Source organism: Coregonus lavaretus, assembly GCF_964263955.1.
Source record: "Coregonus lavaretus genome assembly, chromosome: 33".
NCBI lineage: Eukaryota > Metazoa > Chordata > Actinopteri > Salmoniformes > Salmonidae > Coregonus > Coregonus lavaretus.
The window spans coordinates 7,378,925-7,395,743 of NC_140020.1; the positions used below are offsets into that span (position 1 = coordinate 7,378,925).

The following is a 16,819-nucleotide window of genomic DNA, read 5'->3' on the forward strand; positions in this document are numbered from 1 at the left end:
CAGTGATATCAATTTGTTTTACCCATCTACCAATAGGTGGCTGTCTTTGCAAACCATAGGAAAACCTCCTTGGTCTTTGTGGTTGAATCTGTGCTTGAAATTCACTGCTTGACTTCGGGACCTTACAGATAATTGTGTGTATGAGGTACAGAGATGGGTAGTCATTTCAAGATCATGTTAAACATTATTATTGCGCACAGAGTGAGTCCATGCAACTTATTATGGGACATTTTTACTCCTGAACTTATTTAGGCTTGCCATAAAGGTTTGAATATGTAATGACTCAAGACATTTCAGATGTATCTTTTAATTAATTTCTAAAAACATAATTCCACTTTGACATTATGGGGTATTGTCGTAGCCGGCCGCGACCGGGAGACCCATGGGGCGGCGCACAATTGGCCCAGCGTCGTCCAGGGTAGGGGAGGGAATGGCCGGCAAGGATGTAGCTCGGTTGGTAGAGCATGGCGTTTGCAACGCCAGGGTTGTGGGTTCGATTCCCACGGGGGGCCAGTATAAAAAATTATGTATGCACTAACTGTAAGTCGCTCTGGATAAGAGCGTCTGCTAAATGACTAAAATGTAAATGTATTGTGTGTAGATCAGTGACACAAAATCTCAACGTAATAGATGTTAAATCCATGCTGTAATACAAAATGTGGAAAAAGTCAAGGGGTGTGAATACTTTCTGAAGGCACCGTAAATTCAGTCGTAAATAAAGATGGCATTTATGACATTTTCCAATAGCAAAGGTCTTATCCGTATGAAACAGGTGAGATATTTGGGCCAATATCCTACTGTGTTGTATGATGCAGCAGAGGGGATACCTGCACTGTTAAAGGCGCTGCATGGTCATTCGGACGTCTGCATTGGCCGTGAAGCATTTATTGTGACCCGGACTCTGCAGAAGTCAGGGCATTCATACTCCTTGCACTTCACTTGACAGCGCAGAGCTGTTGTGAAGGAAGTGAGTTTTTGTTTATACAGGACCTCCCACCCTCACCTACCGTCAACCAATCATGTCAATGCGGAGCAATACGGAGCCCTCCGCATTGTTACAAAATTTAAGAGGCGCACGGCGATGCGGTACAGACTCGATTTGCCCTCTGCGTGCCTCCGGAAGCTCCGCGATTGCGTCACCATCCATACGGCGCCTCCGACCACATTTGTCAGATAAAGCATAAGTTGGCTTTAACTGGGAACGCAATGACATCAGCACTTCTGGAAATGTGTGGGCATTCAATTTTTTTAACACTGCATTGACTGCTTTCTCTATTGACAGGTTCTCTCTGCTCTTTACAACCATAGATGTTGTATCCCCTGTCAATTCTACTGTAACTACCAACATAAATTATGAGGTTCTGTGGTTTGTTAATAAATCTACTTTGATTAGTCTTATCGACATATGCAGATTTTCCCTACAGTGTTACACATAATCTTTTTGAGTTCTTCAGACACAAAGCAATGGGGAGAAGAGGCTACACTAAAAGAGCAAAGCCTAACTAACAACATCACTAAGCCATGCAAGACTCATAGATGACACTGGATTTCCCCACACATTATTCTACTTCAGTTCCAGGCTAGAGCAGATGCAGCCTGTGATCCCCAACACTGTGATTCATTCCCCCCCACTAGGTTGATATCCCGAGTGCGTTTCAGTGCCTGCTTCCGGAGACTCTCTCCTCCACTGCTCCGTGGAGAAGGCCCATGTCATGCCAGTCCATTAGAAGCCGAGAGCAAGGGAAGCGTGTGTCTGTCAGGCTGCGTTACACCAGGACGACAGTGACGGACAGCCCCGGAGCCCTAGTCAGAGCCGCCGCTCCCCTCCCTGCATCCCTCCACCTCCTCCAGGAGCCTCTACCATGATGTGTCATGAAAAGAACAATGTCAGCAACAGTTACCCTATCACTCTTTCTCTCTTGTTCACGCTTTCTCTCCCTCCCTCTCTCTCTTGCTTCCCCTCTCTCTCGCCCCCTCCCTCCCTCGTCACGCTGAAGCATTTGGGTCGCACCATGTGACCGGTCATGTCCAATTAAGTTACTGACTAGGATTACCCATCTTATTACATAATTAAGCGAAGATCCTCCTAATACACCATATTATGTCATTAGGCCTCCAGTGTCATGAAAAAGTAAAGCATTTCCCCTGCCTAACCCCTTCCCCCACTCCATATCATCTAGTCCTAAATTCTAGAACCTAAATACTAATAGGAATGTGTATATGACTTGTCATTGATGCATACTGTCAAACAGTAAGCTTTAAGTTAAGTAAACATCCTATTCCTACTGTTCTTTATCAGCTTGGGGCTGTTGGGAGAGTCAGCATAGTGCTGCTGTGCCAAACTGACATGCCTCTGAACTCGCTTCAAACCCTTTGAAGAAACAAGCTCCACTCAATGAAGCTGCAGCAGGACAGAGTGCAGGGGGAGTCAGGGAAAGGTAGCTACACAGACACCAGATGAGGGTTACACACAGAAAATTAGGACCCAGCGGCTTTCTGGCTTTTGTTGTTGTCCCAGCCCCGCCTCTCCGGAGCCTCCCTAGTGCTGCAGCTGATGATAAGAGCCACTAGCACTGGCTCCTGTCATAGACGGTCAACTCCAGGCCTCGGTGGTCATTGTTATAGGCTGAGGATGGCATAATTGGGGGATTTTCTAAGGCTAAGGCTGATCTAGCTGTTTTTTGTGTCCAGTGTCTGGGAGAATGTATAGAATGTATAGTGAAACCTAAAAGTGGTGTAAAAATAGTTCCCCTACTTAGGTTTTATTGTCAAACTCTTCAGATAGGCTTCATGGCTCTAAATTGATCATCATTATTGGGTTGTCTGTTTTTATATTAACACGTAATACTTTGTTCTTTATGTTACTCTTATTATTATTTATATATATCCTGATGCCTAGTCACTTTACCCTGCCTTCATGTAAATATCTACCTCAAATACCTCGTACCTTTGCACATTGATCTGGTACTGTATATAGCTCCATTCTTATGTATGTTATTTTATTCCTCTTGTGTTACTATTTTATTTTTATTATTATTTGTAAAATCTACTGTGCAGCATCGTTGGGAAGGGCTCGTATGCAAGCATTTCACGGTAAAGTCTACACCAGTTGTATTCAGCGCATGTGACAAATAAAATTAGATTTGATTTAAGATATGTTATGTTTTGGTGTGTGATTCTTTCATTCAACACATGATAAAGCCGCTCTTGCAGTGGCAAGACATTAATATGTCGTAGTTCCAGCATGGTTTTAGACTAGAGAATCTGCTTGTTTAGATGCTTTGGGATGGATGATGGATCCTCTCCAAATGCATCTTATCCAAAATCCTCGTTCCATCTGCCAGCTTGCTCACAAATGATCCACACAGCAGGATCATGGCACACAGCTACACTGCATCGACAGTTCTGTGTGTTGAAGTTGTACAGTATGCGTTGCGTAGCATGCAGGGTGAGTTATGATGTCCACTCCACTCTGCACCAAGCAGCTCACTGCCCAGCACCAAGCAGCTCACTGCCCAAGCCCTGTGCTTTTTTTCTTCATCTTTCCCAATTGCCTTGGTAAGGCAGCCTCTAATAATACTTACAACATTCATACATTATAGCTTGGTGTGATGTAATCAAATCATTGTTTAATAAGAGCAGTAGGCCTACATGTTTGGATAGTAGTAATTTACCCAAACGAGTGCTTCGAGGGTAATTGATATAATGTTGTGTAACAGACAGAAACAAAGATGGCAGACAGTAATTGTAATTACACGTGTATAGTCTTTTGTTGTGAGATGTGGCGTGACATCACTGTGCAGGTTCCCTGCAGGGATGTCTTTGAGCTGCCAGCCAAGCTTCAGCTGAACATAAATCAGGAAAATGTTTTTTCGCTGACGATGAGAATCAGTTCTACTGGCTGAAATTGTCTTGTTACTAGTGCTATGGAATATCCTTGTTGCATAATTTAACATTTGGGTATTCATCAATAACCCATTTTGAGAGCTTGGGACCATAAGGTTCTATCTACAAAAAGATAATTATGAGATAATTGGCTTTAATGTTCCGAACCCTCATTGGTTTGAATGGTGTCAGCAATTTTTATATTGTATTCTTTTTAACGTAACAACACACTGGATAAAGAAATGAGCCCTAATTGAGGTCAGTATCATTGACGTCAGGTTAGGTCAGTTAGGTCCTTATTAAAAGTGGGTAGATTAAATCTACTGTACAGCATAAAAAGGTGTGTTTTGTTTGAGGAGGCGCCCTTTACCTTGTTTAATTACCTTGTTTGAGGAGTCGCCCTTTACGTTGTTTAATTATGTTGTTTGAGGAGGGGCCTTTACGTTGTTTAATTATGTTGTTTGAGGAGTCGCCCTTTACATTGTTTAATTATGTTGTTTGAGGAGGGGCCTTTACGTTGTTTAATTATGTTGTTTGAGGAGTCGCCCTTTACATTGTTTAATTATGTTGTTTGAGGAGGCGCCCTTTACATTGTTTAATTATGTTGTTTGAGGAGGCGCCCTTTACATTGTTTAATTATGTTGTTTGAGGAGGCGCCCTTTACATTGTTTAATTATGTTGTTTGAGGAGGCGCCCTTTACATTGTTTAATTATGTTGTTTGAGGAGTCGCCCTTTACATTGTTTAATTATGTTGTTTGAGGAGTCGCCCTTTAAATTGTTTAATTATGTTGTTTGAGGAGGCGCCCTTTACATTGTTTAATTATGTTGTTTGAGGAGTCGCCCTTTACATTGTTTAATTACGTTGTTTGAGGAGTCGCCCTTTACATTGTTTAATTATGTTGTTTGAGGAGGCGCCCTTTACTTTGTTTAATTACGTTGTTTGAGGAGTCGCCCTTTACGTTGTTTAATTGCGTTGTTTGAGGAGGGGCCCTTTACATTGTTTAATTATGTTGTTTGAGGAGTCGCCCTTTACTTTGTTTAATTACGTTGTTTGAGGAGTCGCCCTTTACGTTGTTTAATTGCGTTGTTTGAGGAGGGGCCCTTTACATTGTTTAATTATGTTGTTTGAGGAGGGGCCCTTTACATTGTTTAATTATGTTGTTTGAGGAGGCGCCCTTTACATTGTTTAATTATGTTGTTTGAGGAGGCGCCCTTTACATTGTTTAATTATGTTGTTTGAGGAGTCGCCCTTTACTTTGTTTAATTACGTTGTTTGAGGAGTCGCCCTTTACGTTGTTTAATTGCGTTGTTTGAGGAGTCGCCCTTTACGTTGTTTAATTGCGTTGTTTGAGGAGTCGCCCTTTACATTGTTTCATACACTTACCTTACAAGAGGTAAGGTAAGTGAAACTGCAATTTGAAATAATTTAGTGTGTCACAATATCATTAATTTCAATCTTGGCAAATAAAACAATGCTTCTATAACACTTGTTTATTCTCTGTCCTTAGATGTGGAACATTGCTGCATGGTGTTAGTGGTGGCAGGGTCTGCCTCTTGCTACACCGCCTGCTGATGGAAAAGTCTGCTCTTGTCAGTCAACCTGCTGTATGACCAATGGAGGATACTCCTGCTGTCCAGTTCCCTGTGTGAGTACGAAACAAATTTGACACCACTAGTGTAAATGTCATTCTTCAATGGTAAAACCAACTTTTCGGTCAAAACTAAGACCCTCATCAGAGCTCACTGAGAGGTATTACAGATTCATTACATATGAATTACAAGGTATTCACAGACCACATAACTTTTATTTTCATTATGTTTGTTTTCCTAGGCAGTGTGTTGCTCTGACATGTGTTGCTCTGACCCACTGTTGCCCGTCCGGATTCAGCTGCAACACCACGGACCAGATGTGTACGAAAGATGACCAACCATGGAACAGCGTGCCCATGCTGAAGAAGTAACTCTGTGTTGAAGAAGTAATCTCTGTGTAACTCTGTGTTGTTTTTATTGCACTACTTTGCTTTATCTTGGCCAGGTCGCAGTTGTAAATGAGAACCTGTTCTCAACTGGCTTACCTGGTTAAATAAAGGTGAAATAAAAAATAAAATAAAAAAGGTGGCTGCAGAGGAACCATGCTCTCCTGTCTCTCCCCCACTCAAGTCTGATATCGTCCCAGAGCAATGCTGCTCTGTGGTGCACTGTGATGGCTCAAATATCTGCCCTGCTGCCGTCAACCCGAGGGCGGGTGGAGCTGCTGTCCATTTCCCCCTGTGAGTAGTGTCTTTCTACTTGTATGTTGGCTTCATGGTCTAAAATGTAAATGTAAATGTAGTTCAGGGGTCTCAAACTAATTTTGCCCGGGGACCACATTTGATCTTCGTCACCAAAGTCCAGAGGGCAGCATTTGGCCAATAGGGCCCAGATTCACAAAACCTTCTTAAGAAGACATTTCTTCTTAACTGCCATTTTTTTTTGGGGGGGAACATGGCTACTTAGCATTCAGTCACATGTCGTTTGTTACTTGGCATTTATGTTATTAAAGGTGGTAACACATTGAAAATAACCTACGGATAAAAGTATTTTATATCTTAGATATAACCAAGGTCATTACATGGTTTTTGCTTAAGAAGTGTTGTGTGAATCTGGGCCCGCAGGCCGGTAATTTGAGACCCCTGGTCTACTGTAACTTTATATCTTGGCTAACGGGTTAAATATATATTGTAAAAATGTTTGTTGTTATTTCACAGTTTTGTTGTTAGGCTACTGTGTAATTAATGCTTGTTACATTCTACTTACAATAGTAACTAGACAGTAAAGTTAAAGTTAATCTATATTTCTATATTTCTACTTAAAATGTGTAACGCAAAACATGAACTTGTATATCTCTGTTTCGTAGAGCGCGTGCTGTCTGGATGGCGTCCACTGCTGTTCTTATGGTTATAAGTGTGACCGCATACACACTAAGTGTCTGAAGTCCGACGGCCTGAGGTACCCCTTTATACCGAGGCAGGCCCAGGTCCTTTCTATGATCAAAGTCACCAAGATCTCCAAGCCGGATAACAAGGTCAACGACCAGGTACCACAATATGTGCCAGACGCAGCTAGCTCTGTGTTCACTTTCTATCAATACATGACGTTTTGTCCACAGTTTATCATCAGTCATGACATTACAGTCTCAGACAAAGGCACGCTGGATGTCAGCTTTATACCATGAATTTAATTGAGACGTTGTTCCTGCTCACTGGTATTGTGTTGCTTAGGTGTTACTACCCCTGAGAGTAAGATATTGAAGTTGCGGTTTTCTCTTCTTTTAGCAGGTCCCATGGACACCACGTGGTCGCGGTTGACAGCACCCCACATAGCTCGGTCATTCACTTCCACGGGAAATCAACTGACCTCCAGCTCCTATAACCCGTTGCGGCAAGGGAAACACTGGCAATTACTGTTGTCCACAGCCATCTAAGCAAAACTAATGTGTTTTTCTTTTGAATTACATTTAGCCTAACTGCTGAGATTGGGATTGTACACTTTTTGTGAATGTATTATATGTACAAGAATGGTGAATCATGCCACCCACTCATTGTTGATTTCAAAAACAGACAGGTCAATAAAATAAATTATAATTATTGTATCTATTTACTGGGTTGGGGTTATAGGGTAACATGGTTTCAACATCTTGTACTGGTTTTTCTACCACTGCTAACTAGCCAGTACTACCGCTGATTTAAAATGTTTTATGCAAATATAAATTATGCACATGGAAGCAGCACACACACTCTTTTTGGCTGCTGTCATCAAAACTGAAGCAGACTCCTGGGGGACCAGAGAGACAGGAGGCAGGGAATAGCCTGGACAGAGGGAACATTCTGGAATTCTGTACATCTGCTGGAGGCTACTGCATAAATGTTGGTCACCCCTAAGAATTGTGACTTGTTTGACTTTATGTTTAGGTAAAACAATTATGCATTATTCTGGTCCTGGAAATAATAAAATAATAGTGAAACATTCATGCACTCAGTATATGGATGTATCATGCATATTGCAACCAAATGTCCAGATTGTCTGCTTGACTGTCCTGTTGCAACTTCCACAGCCACAAAGTCATTATTATGGCTAAACTCTGCCTATTTCTACAATTTATCTTATTAAAATTAGATTTTAAACCCAACCCTAACCTTAACCCTAACCCTAACCTTAACGACACTGCTAAGCTTATGCCTAACCCTAACCATAAATGTTTTTTCATTAATTTCTATGATATAGCCAATTCTGACTTTGTGGCTGTGGAATCTAGTGGAAACCACTTCCCACCGGAGGCGTTTCTCCTACGAGCAAATGTGCTTGTTTGTAACCACGGCAACGTCGGTCGACCAAGGCAAAACAAGGTAAGCTAGCTAGCTAACTAACATGTGCACTCGTTATCAGATAAATCGAGAATTTGCAGCATTTAGGTAGCTATGCATTGCAGTGGTTAGCTAAAGTTAGCTATCCTGCTATGTCAAGTAACTTAGCTTGCTAAAGTTAGCTAATAGGCTGATAAGTTACTAACTTAGTTAGGCTAACGTTAGCTCTCATGTTTGGAAGGACTAATAATGCTAGCATTAGTTCAAAGTAGCTACATAGATGGGCTTGACAAGTTACAGAATCCCTGCTCAAATGTGTATGTCATATATTTCAAATAATGTGGCAGTAATACTATATTTGACTATGGTTTATTTGCAAACTCTAACATTGCATTTTGAGAATTGTCTCTGGTTAAACTCAGTAAAAAGTGTTTCTCATATTGAACAGGTAATTCCCCAAAAATTCAAGTATGACTGCAACAATGTCCAAGTCTCCTGGGGTTGGCATGTATCCCCCAGTAGCAAAACTCAACTTGGCTGCAGACCCCAGGAAGATGCGCAGGATCATTGCAGAAGATCCAGAGTGGTCCCTCACTATAGTGCCCCTTTTATCCAGCCTCTGTCTGCAACACATAGTGATAAACTTTGAGGGTATGTTTTATTCTATATATTCTACGTTATTTATTCAGTAAATTAATCAAGTCAGTTGTTTATTTGATCACATAATTCAACCTCTATACCTTGCTCACAGAGAAGCCCATCCTCGAACAACTTCTCCCCAGCCACAAAGACTATGTCCTGGAGAGGCTGTCTCCGTCCCTGCCCCTGCAGGTGACCGCCAACCTGATCAACGACGAAGGCTACTGGAAGCGCTGCTGCAAACAGCGCTGGGGCCTGTGTGACGTCTCCTCATACGGCCACAGCTGGAAGCGCATGTTCTTTGAGAGGCACCTGGAGAACATCATCGAGCTCTTCATCCCTGATGCCACTGACCCCAAGACAGTGCTGGACATGGTGCCTCTGTCCCGGAACTACGTCAAGAGGCTGGACATCTCGCAGCTGCTGCCGCCAATCAAGGAGCCCCAGAAGTCTGAGGACGACGACAACTCGGACTCGGCCAGCGACATGGGCATGGACGGGCCATCCATAGACCACTTTGACTTTGGCATTCTGCTGGACAAGCTGAGCCACCTGGAGGAGCTGCACGTGGTCTACCGGGTCAAGGGATGCGGCATGAACTTTGAGTGGAACCTCTTTGAGTTCACCTTCCGCGACTGCGAGTCGCTGGCCAAGGCCTTGAAGTCCTGTAAGACCTTGAGGGTGAGTATCGATCGACTCCCTCTCAGTGTTCACTGGCATGGTGCCCTTTGGCTTTGTCGCTCTGCTTTCCTATACAGGATGGAGTCAGGTTGTCTGGAGCATTTCTGTTCTGCTCTGTGCCAAGCACTTCCTCAGTAAGCATCAGTAACAAAGATTCTGTTTCAAATGAGGTGAAACAAACTGCAGTATCACAGACCTATTATAATGCTCTACTTACATCAGAGGAAGTACAAATCAAATCAAATTTGATTTGTCACGTGCCCAATACAGTGAAATGTTTACTTACAAGCACTTAACCAACAATGCAGTTTTAAGAAAGAATACCCCAAAAAATCACACAAAAATACATTATAAAATAATACGAAATAACAGTAACAAATAATTAAAGAGCAGCAGTAAAAATAACAATAGCGAGGAGATATACAGTGGGGAGAACAAGTATTTGATACACTGCCGATTTTGCAGGTTTTCCTACTTACAAAGCATGTAGAGGTCTGTAATTTTTATCATAGGTACACTTCAACTGTGAGAGACGGAATCTAAAACAAAAATCCAGAAAATGACATTGTATGATTTTTAAGTAATTAATTTGCATTTTATTGCATGACATAAGTATTTGATCACCTACCAACCAGTAAGAATTCCAGCTCTCACAGACCTGTTCGTTTTTCTTTAAGAAGCCCTCCTGTTCTCCACTCATTACCTGTATTAACTGCACCTGTTTGAACTCGTTACCTGTATAAAAGACACCTGTGCACACACTCAATCAAACAGACTCCAACCTCTCCACAATGGCCAAGACCAGAGAGCTGTGTAAGGACATCAGGGATACAATTGTAAACCTTCACAAGGCTGGGATGGGCTACAGGACAATATGCAAGCAGCTTGGTGAGAAGGCAACAACTGTTGGCGCAATTATTAGAAAATGGAAGAAGTTCAAGATGACGGTCAATCACCCTCGGTCTGGGGCTCCATGCAACATCTCACCTCGTGGGGCATCATTGATCATGAGAAAGGTGAGGGATCAGCCCAGAACTACACGGCAGGACCTGGTCAATGACCTGAAGAGAGCTGGGACCACAGTCTCAAAGAAAACCATTAGTAACACACTACGCCGTCATGGATTATAATCCTGCAGCGCACGCAAGGTCCCCCTGCTCAAGCCAGCGCATGTCCAGGCCCGTCTGAAGTTTGCCAATGACCATCTGGATGATCCAGAGGAGGAATGGGAGAAGGTCATGTGGTCTGATGAGACAAAAATAGAGCTTTTTGGTCTAAACTCCACTCGCCGTGTTTGGAGGAAGAAGAAGGATGAGTACAACCCCAAGAACACCATCCCAACCGTGAAGCATGGAAGTGGAAACATCATTCTTTGGGGATGCTTTTCTGCAAAGGGGACAGGACGACTGCACCGTATTGAGGGGAGGATGGATGGGGCCAGGTATCGCGAGATCTTGGCCAACAACCTCCTTCCCTCAGTAAGAGCATTGAAGATGGGTCGTGGCTGGGTCTTCCAGCATGACAACGACCCGAAACACACAGCCAGGGTAACTAAGGCATGGCTCCGTAAGAAGCATCTCAAGGTCCTGGAGTGGCCTAGCCAGTCTCCAGACCTGAACCCAATAGAACATCTTTGGAGGGAGCTGAAAGTCTTTATTGCCCAGCGACAGCCCCGAAACCTGAAGGATCTGGAGAAGGTCTGTATGGAGGAGTGGGCCAAAATCCCTGCTGCAGTGTGTGCAAACCTGGTCAAGACCTACAGGAAACGTATGATCTCTGTAATTGCAAACAAAGGTTTCTGTACCAAATATTAAGTTCTGCTTTTCTGATGTGGTCCTCTGTAGCTCAGCTGGTAGAGCACGGCGCTTGTAACGCCAAGGTAGTGGGTTCGATCCCCGGGACCACCCATACACAAAAATGTATGCACGCATGACTGTAAGTCGCTTTGGATAAAAGCGTCTGCTAAATGGCATATTATATTATTATTATTATAATTAGAGATAGAAATTCTCGTAACAGGAGTGCAATAGAGATTGCATCATCTGTGGATCTGTTGGGGCGGTATGCAAATTGGAGTGGGTCTAGGGTTTCTGGGATAATGGTGTTGATGTTAGCCATGACCAGCCTTTCAAAGCACTTCATGGCTACAGACGTGAGTGCTACAGGTTGGTAGTCATTTAGGCATGTTACCTTAGTGTTCTTGGGCACAGGGACTATGGTGGTCTGCTTGAAACATGCTGGTATTACAGACTCAGACAGGGAGAGGTTGAAAATGTCAGTTAAGACACTTGCCAGTTGATCAGCGCATGCTCAGAGTACATGTAAGCCGTCTGGCCCTGCGGCCTTGTGAATGTTGAACTGTTTAAAGGTCTTACTCACATCGGCTACAGAGAGCATGATCACACAGTCGTTCGGAACAGCTGATGCTCTCATGCATGTTTCAGTGTTACTTGCCTCGAAGCGAGCATAGAAGTAATTTAGCTCGTCTTGAAGGCTCGTGTCACTGGGCAGCTCGCGGCTGTTTTTCCCTTTGTAGTCTGTAATAGTTTTCAATCCCTGCCACATCAGATGAGCGTAAGAGCCGGTGTAGTACGATTCGATCTTAGTCCTGTATTGACACTTTGCCTGTTTGATGGTTCGTCGGAGGGCATAGCGGGATTTCTTATACGCTTCCGGGTTAGAGTCCCGCACCTTGAAAGCGGCAGCTCTACCCTTTAGCTCAGTGCGGATGTTACCTGTAAATCCATGGCTTCTGGTTGGGGTATGTACGTACAGTCACTGTGGGGACGACGTCATCGATGCACTTATTGATGAAGCCAGTGACTGATGTGGTGTACTCCTCAATGCCATCGGAAGAATCCCGGAACATATTCCAGTCTGTGTTAGCAAAACAGTACTGTAGCTTAGCATCTGCTTCATCTGACCACCTTCTGCTTCATCTGACCACCTTCATCTGAAGCAAACAGTGCCAATACAACAATGCCTGAGGCTGAAACCCTAAACACACGTCCTTGTATGACACAACTGTTATTATGCTACAGCACAGGGATTCATTGCTTCATGGCATAATATAATACCACAACATCACATTTTGTTGTATCAGTGGAAAGAATGGCATTTGATTCCAGCTTGCTGTTTTATATATTTTTTTTAACACGTAGGCGGGTTAAACTAAAGCTATACATTTTTGCCACATAAATCTACCCGCCAAGTCTCCCTGTTTTTGAGATTTTAAACCCATACTTAAAATCTCTGCTATTGTTGCAGGTGCTGAGGATCCACCAAAGCAAAGTGAATGACGAGAAGTGTCGTCAGCTTGTGAACAACCTCCTGGACCACCCATCCCTCAGGGAGCTCAACCTCTCCCACAACCTCATCGGGGACCGGGGTGCCCGGGCCATCGGCAAGCTGCTCAACAGGTGAGATTTTGTTGGGTTGCCTACCTCACATGCACGTGTTCCCTTTAAGTGACAATGCCCGAGAACCCGGTGTTTGGAGGATATATTGGCACGGGTGTTGTTAGGCCCGAGACGAAGTTGAGGTCCGGCAAACAGTGCCAATACATCCTCCAAACACCGGCTTCGAGGACATTATCACTTTTATACAACGGGTTACCAACATATTCAAATAATGATTTACATATTTTCATTAAAAACTTTATTTGGATTAATTTATTCATACTATTTCATCCTTCCCTTTTTTCAAGTTTTCTCCTGTCATTATTGTATATTCATTTTGTGCAAATTAAATTAAATTAAACTAACCAGGAGCAAGCTGGAGAGCCTCGCTGTCTACGACAACAACATTCGGGGGCCGGGGGCCCAGGCAATAGCCTACGCTCTTGCCAAGAACTCCAGCCTGCTGTCCCTCAACCTGCGTCTGAACCGGCTGGGGGACGAGGGGGGCCAGGCCATTGCCCAGGCCCTGCTGAAGAACCGCACCCTGGAATGGCTGCACCTGGGAGGCAACGAAATGACAGAGCCCACCGCCACGGTCCTGTCTCAAGTCCTGGTCCAGAATAATACGCTGAGGAGCATCAACCTGTCCTGTAACAGACTGGGGATAGTGAGTGCTGGCGCTTTCCTCAGACACAAACTACATCATATGATCTGTCTGCTGTATTACATAGTACTGTACTGTTTAAAACATTGGCATTGTTTTATTTTAGATCATTCAAGTTTAGATTCAGTGAAACACATTACCGATTCAACATTTAACACATTTCACTAATTGGACAGTAAGTCAAGTTGTAATATGGTCGGCATAACGAAGCATCCATGTTACATCTGCTGCAAACACCTTTCAGGTGGAACTGTAGTTCAACAACTACAAATAACTGATCAAACATTAAACAAAGAGAGGGTGTTTTATACAGACTTGGTTCCAATGGGAAAGTAAACAGGCAAATGTTAGCTCTACAATTCAAGCTGTTTGCATCTTAAATTATTAATGTGCATGTCAGAAATACACAATAATGGAAAGCTAAGAAGGAGTTGTTTTGGGATGTATTTTTCCCTCCCTCTCGTGCAGCTTCCCCTTTCAGATGTCAGTTTTTCCCCAGGAAGTGGAACTGGAGTGCACAGGGTAAAAAATCACCCACATAGCAAAACTGTCACGTGCATCAATATGTCTTGTCTGACCTTGGTATAGTGTACGTTGAAATAGAAAAACGCTTGTCTCAGACATGACAATAAAACACTGTTGACAGTACAATAGGCCATTGGAGAGACCTTGTATGACACAGTAGCCTATTGTAGCCCACAGTAAATTCAGCCAGTGGTTTCAAGGACTGAAATCGTCCTTCCTGTCCTATTACATACTATGTAGCCTTGACCCCAGCTGTTCCAAATTTCTCCAGAGCGAGATTACGGTGTGATGTCAGGCAGTGTGAGACATAGGGGCGAATCCTAACTCCCACTTTATCATGCACTGATGTCAGTGGGAGACTAAGTGAAAATCTGACTTAAAGGGATAGTCCATTTAAAAACTATATTTTAGTGTTTTGTCCACTGTTAATACAATCCTAAAAGAGTGTCCATGTCAGCAGTCAGCTTTTCAAGATAGCGAACTTTCAGTGCAGAGCAAAAACTGGTGATGATGATGCGTTTGGCATCATATGATGTCTGTGGTGTATAAACCAACTGGCATGTGCTTTTGTTTTGTTTGTGTTGTCTGTGTTCATTCAGGATGGAGGTAAAGTGTTGGAGGAGGGCATGTCTCACAACAGCAGCATGGTGGAGTGTGATATCCGCCTGACGGAGGTGGGCCAGGAGAGCGACTACTGCATCAGCCAGGTGGTACGCAACAATCAGAACCAAGCACACAGGAAACGCAACACCCAAGAGATCAACACCAAGTAAACCTAGCCTAAACCCCAGAGCATTATTAAATACAAAGAAGAATAATTATCACAGTGAATTATTGTAATGTTTGTTTGTGTCAATTAATCCCATAAGGGATGGGTTGCCAACTGGCGATTTGACATGAAAATAAAATGTCATTCATTCATTCATACAAACATACAACCCATTTATGTTCACCAAAGTGCCGGTTTGTCATAAATTGCAGACAGGATGCATACTATTTGTTTCATATCTGCAAAGTTGTTAAATGTAGCGATGTCTGTAATGTGTTACCTCTGAAACCAGAAGTTAGCTATATAGGCTTCACCACTGTACCTCTGGCCCATGGAAAATAACACCATAGTTTATTATGATGTGATAAATGGGCATGGTCCAAAGGTCAGGGATGAATATGGACATAGGCGTTATTCTGGGATAACTTCAGATGTTGAGATCCACCACTGCGCTATGGGGCACCTTCACCTTATGTAGCCTACTCATTGTTTGTATTCATTGTTTAGTAAATGTACAATGTGGAGTTATATGTTTAAGCAATAAGGCCCGAGAGGGTGTGGTATATGGCCAATATACCATGGCTAAGGACTGTTCTTAGGCACAACGGGTTTTGTCACACCCGTGGTATACGGTCTGATATACCACAGCTTTCAGCCAATCAGCATTCAGGGCTCGAACGACCCAGTTTATATTAGCATATAAATTAGTTGGATATACTGGTAAACATAGGCTTCATATTCTTCTACCAAATGGGTTTCAAAGTGTGTACATGTTATATGCCGTATGTAAAAATACACATTATGTTTCAACAATTTCACAAGCTGTTTTATTGAGTTAGCCTTTTTCCACTTTTGATACACAGATTTGGTTTGCGGTCATTGTAACTGTATTATGCAACATCAAGGCAACATTGTGATCGTGTCAATATACATACAGACTTGCAGTTTTCACCTATATTTATTATTTAGTAGTCACACACTCAACCTGGGATCCATCTTACCTAGGCAGTACAAAACATGTTTCCTGACTGTAGATCTTGCTGCAAGGACCAGGAATCTATGACACTGAGAGAGTAAGAGAAATGCAGGCAGAGCAATGTTCTCAGTACGATCAGAATAAACTAACAATAGGTGTGTCTCAAATGTCACCCTATTCCCTAGAGAGTGCATTACTTTTGACCAGAGCCCAGAACACATAGATCTGCAAACACAGAAGGATCTGGTCGAAAGTAGAGCACTACATAGGAAATAGGGTGCCATTTGTGACGCAGCCAATGTAACAGTAGTCTGAATGACAAGCAAAGATAGTGGACTATTGATAAAGTAAGTCCGCGGTTGGCTTCCTTATGTAAAAAGTTGTCTGCGCTCATATCTGCGGATTTGACCTCCATACAAAAATATGTAATCTCTTCCAGCCTTTCCTCTATAAAGAAAGAGTGTTATAACGTTGAAAGGAAGGAAACAACAGTGCTCTGCCATTGCAAAGTAAGTGTATAGCTCATACAGCATCAGATTGGCCTCATGGTCTGCAATTGAAATTGTACTGTATTTACAAGATTCATTTTCCTTGTACAACGCCATTTTTATATAGAAATGTGTTGAATGTTGATCTGCAAACCGAAACACTTCCCTGTTGTCAAGTACATTTGAGGATTAGCAGTGTTTATGTGAATAAAACACCACCTTTTTATGTGACACAATTGACTAAGCACAAGAAACACGACGACAGTCCTTCTAACCTACAATCTCTGTATTACTTACAGTACAAAATCGTTCTCCTGCAATCGTCTTTCAAGCCATAAAATTATACCCAACATTATAAAAAGATGAGCCCCAAAAGCATTCTGGGTGTGAGAGTACATACAGTATTATAACGCATTACTCCACTTTGTACACACGATAAAGGGTTCCATG

General features: G+C 42.8%; 1 protein-coding gene across 1 annotated transcript; it reads left to right on the forward strand.

Annotated features, from left to right (window-relative positions):
* Positions 1–8,699: 8,699 nt before the first annotated feature.
* drc5 (dynein regulatory complex subunit 5) lies at positions 8,700–14,909 on the forward strand (the record flags this gene model as incomplete). Its single annotated transcript, XM_084150760.1, has 5 exons — positions 8,700–8,880; positions 8,981–9,549; positions 12,817–12,968; positions 13,317–13,614; positions 14,736–14,909. 5 exons carry the CDS (start codon positions 8,700–8,702, stop codon positions 14,907–14,909), a joined length of 1,374 nt encoding a protein of 457 aa, XP_084006886.1.
* Between the last annotated feature and the right edge of the window lie 1,910 nt (positions 14,910–16,819).